General features: G+C 54.7%; 1 protein-coding gene across 1 annotated transcript; it reads right to left on the bottom strand.

The window, feature by feature from the left end:
- Positions 1-1797: 1797 nt before the first annotated feature.
- On the bottom strand, positions 1798-2780 carry LOC139837525 (uncharacterized). Its single transcript, XM_071826935.1, has 2 exons — positions 2742-2780; positions 1798-2664 (listed from the first exon to the last, which is right to left on the bottom strand). The coding sequence occupies exon 2, from the start codon at positions 2644-2646 to the stop codon at positions 1984-1986; it is 663 nt and encodes a 220-aa protein (XP_071683036.1). The 5' UTR covers positions 2647-2664; positions 2742-2780; the 3' UTR covers positions 1798-1983.
- Between the last annotated feature and the right edge of the window lie 1242 nt (positions 2781-4022).

The following is a 4022-nucleotide window of genomic DNA, read 5'->3' as shown; positions in this document are numbered from 1 at the left end:
CCCCCACATCGCGCCTCCGCCGAATAAGGAGAAGGCGTGGTGGGAGCTAGAGTTGGATCTCCAGGTGGCGCTTCGCGCGACGCTCGTGGAAGCTCCTTTAACGACGTCCTGCCGGGCAGCGATGTGTTCGGGCACTGGTTGTCGATGACAAACAACGGTAATGTCATCGAACCCGAGGAGGAGGCGCCGGCGTGGGCGGTGGCTCCAGCACCAAAGGACAATCCGAAGGACGTACGAGGAGTCTGCGACGATGATGACTCGGACAACCTCGACTACAAGGTCTTCTATCGGTAATTTAGGATTGTACTGATGTTTTTAGTTTAAATTCTACAAACCTTTTGTACAAATTCCAATAAATATCGGTGTCCTATGATCTTTCAAAATTTTAAAGTGCATGTTTGGTTCCTAGCCATAATTTGCCATACCAAATTTTGGTAACCAGTTTATTTGGCATGTATTAGATTTTTGTCACACTTTGGCTTGCCATACATTTTTGCATGTATAGTCTATTTGTTATAGACTCAATTTTTTTTTGTCAACTTTTACCAAAGTTTAGCTGCAATATTTTAAGCCACACCTTTTAGCTAACCATCCCCTGTCCAGTTTTCCCTTTAAAAAATAAAGGAAAAAACTGGACAGGATTCGTTTTTTCCAAATAAAATATCTTGTGCACCGTAAGTCCAAATTATGAACCGTTTTCACTTTTGAGATCCTTGCGTCGAGATCTTCAAAACTAGATCTCATGTTGATAGGTTTCGAGATACTTTTTTTTCGTACTTCCAATACTAATATGGTTGTAATCGTGGTGTGTACCTAACTGTACTCGTGCTTCAACTGATAAGTACTTCTGTTTTTAGTGTATTTGATGCAGTTTTTTCCTTTACTCAATAACTATACTTACTCGTGTGTGCTACTGTACCTGTGCTTTTGTACTAGTACTTCTTCGTGTGCGCTGATCAGATTACATGGTAATCGCCGTGTGCGTGATCAGATTTCGTATCTTGTGATCAGACTGCTAGTATGCGCGATTGTACTTCTATATATGTACTCGCACGTGTATGCGATCAGATTTACTCGTGTCTTGATCAGATCTATCTTCCGTGGTGATCAGATCGTGTGGTACACGTATCTGTACTCGTGTGTTGTATGTAATTGTATTTGTGTGGTGCACGTAACTGTACTTGTGTGTTGTATGTAACTGTATTTGTGTGATACACTGTAGTTATACCTAATTGTACTTGTACTTGTATCAATGGGCATACTTGCTAAACTAAAAGTAGCTAATCAGCTAAAAAAAAGTAGGCTGGCTACTTCGTTGCATACATTCATGCATGCATAGTGAAATTCCTGAAGACGTGCACTAGCCAAAGATAAGTACGCACGCGCTCGTGCCCTCCACGGGAGGAAGTACCGCGATGCGTCCGCGTATGGTGCGTTCGGCCGGAGGGAGTACGCGCTCGCGAGGAGGAGTACGTGGTACGCGCGCGCGGGAGGGAGTACGGCGTTCGGAGGAGGCTTGCCACGTGTCGAGCGGACGGTAATTATCTTACCTTCCCAATGGTTGGTAGATCCCAATTTTCGGTGAAACCACCTCAGCCACCCAATACTCTGAAAGACACGCATACCGAACAAGGCCCGAGGGGAAGAAAAAAACTAGTGGATGCATTTGTCGTGGCAGTTAGCGTATCTATCTTTGTGGCAGCAAATATTCGAGGCTGACCCAGACCTACGGGTCGATGGATCCCTGCTCCGTCTCTTAGAGCATCCCCACTCGTTGGCGCTCCCCACGCTCAAATCCGGACGAAACTACCGCCGGATTGGACGAAATTAAGGCGTGGGGAGTACCATATTTCCAGTCGTCCACCCGGAGTTCGGCGGATAGAGTTTAAATTCAAACAAATCGCCGTCCCGCGCTACAAGTACGGCCAGTTGATCGGCAAAAGGAGCAAAAGGATCAGCCACAGATCGGCGATCGGAGGGAAATTACACGGAGACAGGCTCGTCGGCAGTCCCGGCCGGCACGGCGGTGTCCGACGGACCAGTTTCCTCACACGCCGTGGCCGAAGCGGCTGCGGCGGGCGACGATGAAGCAGCGGCAGTGGACGTCGAAGCAGCCGCAGTCGACGAGGTAGATGGTGAGGTAGACGAGGTAGGAGCCGGCGGAGACGACGTAGTGGCTCGGAGGATGTCGTTGCGGTGGCCCTGGTACCAATTCCTCGTCTCCTCGTCCATCAGTTCCATGTCGCCGCCGCCCATGAGGAACGCCAAGTCTGTGTTCCTCTTCTTCGCCTCCACCGTCGTCTTCAGCAGGGCGATCCGGGCGCCTTGGTTGGCGAGCATCTCCCGCCACCTGCCGTCGAACTTGTCGTTCCTCCCGTCGGCGTGCGATCTCAAGTCGGCCCAGCACTTGTCGATCGACGCCTGCATCCTGTCGGCGGGATTGTTCGTCCGTTTGAGCTCTTTCTGCTTCTTCTGGCCGAGCTCAGGGCGCCCTTCCGCCGCGCAAGCCGGCGGAGCGTCGGGGTTGTACTGCTCGGTCTTGCTTTTCGAGAGGGACGTGCGAACTTCCTTCCACTTCTCGCACTTCTCGAGGCGGGCGTAGACGTTGAGGAACTTGAACTGCAGGCCGGTGTCGTCCGTGTACATGTCCAAAGCTCGGCGCAGCTGGGGAAAATAGAGCACGGCGATACGGGTCAGCTAACGACGATGTACCTCGGTGGTGTAGGGCCGGCGGAGCATACCCTTTGCTCCAAGTCGTGGCCGCTGATCGGCCGTTTGTCGATCTCCTCCGTACGCCGTGCCATTTGCTGCACGCCGTCTCGCATGATCCCCCAATGGGTGGCCATTGCCTTGTCTCCCCGGTACACGTTCATGTTCGTCTTGTTGAAGTAGGGATCGACGAGTTTGCGTTCCTCGTACGCCTGCCTCACTCGAAACCAGTATGTGTCGAACGACTGATTGGCCCCGATTATGCCGTTCGTGGACACGGTCATCCAAGCTTCGGCGAGGCACTCCTCTTCCTTCGGCGTCCATTTGATACGTGGTTCGGCAGGCGGCGAGTCCTTCTTCCTCTTCTTCTTCCCCTTCGACAGGTTGGCGGCGGCTTCAGTTGGCTCTTCTTCTTCCTCGCCTTCTTCTTCGACGGCTTGGCTTCCGTCGGCAACATCCTCCCGATGCTCGTTGCGCGCCGCCACAGCTGCCGTCGCCCTCGTCTCCTCTTGCGTGAAGAACCCCGGGCACGCAGCGGCGGCGGTCATGAAGAACCCCGGGCTCGCAGCGGCGGCGGTGGAGCCGGAGGTGATCATCTCGTGGATCTCCTCTTCGTTCGGCGCCGCCATCGCACCGAACGTGAGCGGCCCTCGTCGCAGGGCCGGCGAGGTGCCCTCGAACAGGCCGCCGCCGCCGACGTCAAGCTCGGGCGGCGACGGTGTGGGCTTGGACGGTTGGACGTAGGCGCCCTCTTGGAACACGGCAGTCGGTGACGGCGAGTACAGCGAAGGCGAGAAGGAAGACGGGGAACTTGTTGTACCTTGCGTCGGCCATTGGCCGGGGAACATGCCGCCGCTATAGGCCATGCTGATCAGCCTCGCTTGTTCGTCCTGGGCCGCCTCCGCCGACCTCTTGGCGGCGGCTCTTTTCACCCTCTCCGCCCTGGCGCTTGTTTCCACCTCGCGCCGTTTCTCGTCCGCCGCCCACTCGGCGTTCGACATGCCCGGCGGCTTCGTCTTCTTCGCCCGCATCTTCCTCGCCGGCGCCTTCGGCGGCATTGGGGGATTTCGGCGGGAGAGAATGGGGATATGCAAGCAAATTGGAGGGAATGGGGATATGCAAGCAAATTGGAGGGAAAATCGACAGGATTTGGTTTTCCAGTCGCCGACTACGCGGGTCCACACGCCGTTTCGCGCCAAAATCTTTCGTCCGGAGTCCCCGAGCGCGCCCCGGGGGGCCGGGGGTGGCGTGGGCTCGCCGGATGGATTAAGGGCCAAATCCGGACGAAAACGAGGAACCGGGGGCGCGACTGG

Source organism: Lolium perenne, chromosome 3, assembly GCF_019359855.2.
Source record: "Lolium perenne isolate Kyuss_39 chromosome 3, Kyuss_2.0, whole genome shotgun sequence".
NCBI classification, from domain to species: domain Eukaryota; kingdom Viridiplantae; phylum Streptophyta; class Magnoliopsida; order Poales; family Poaceae; genus Lolium; species Lolium perenne.
This window is presented reverse-complemented; position numbering and strand designations above follow the sequence as displayed.

Coding starts and splice junctions, on each gene's coding strand:
- LOC139837525 (XM_071826935.1), bottom strand. CDS start 2,646: ATGTACACGGACGACACCGGCCTGCAGTTCAAGTTCCTCAACGTCTAC.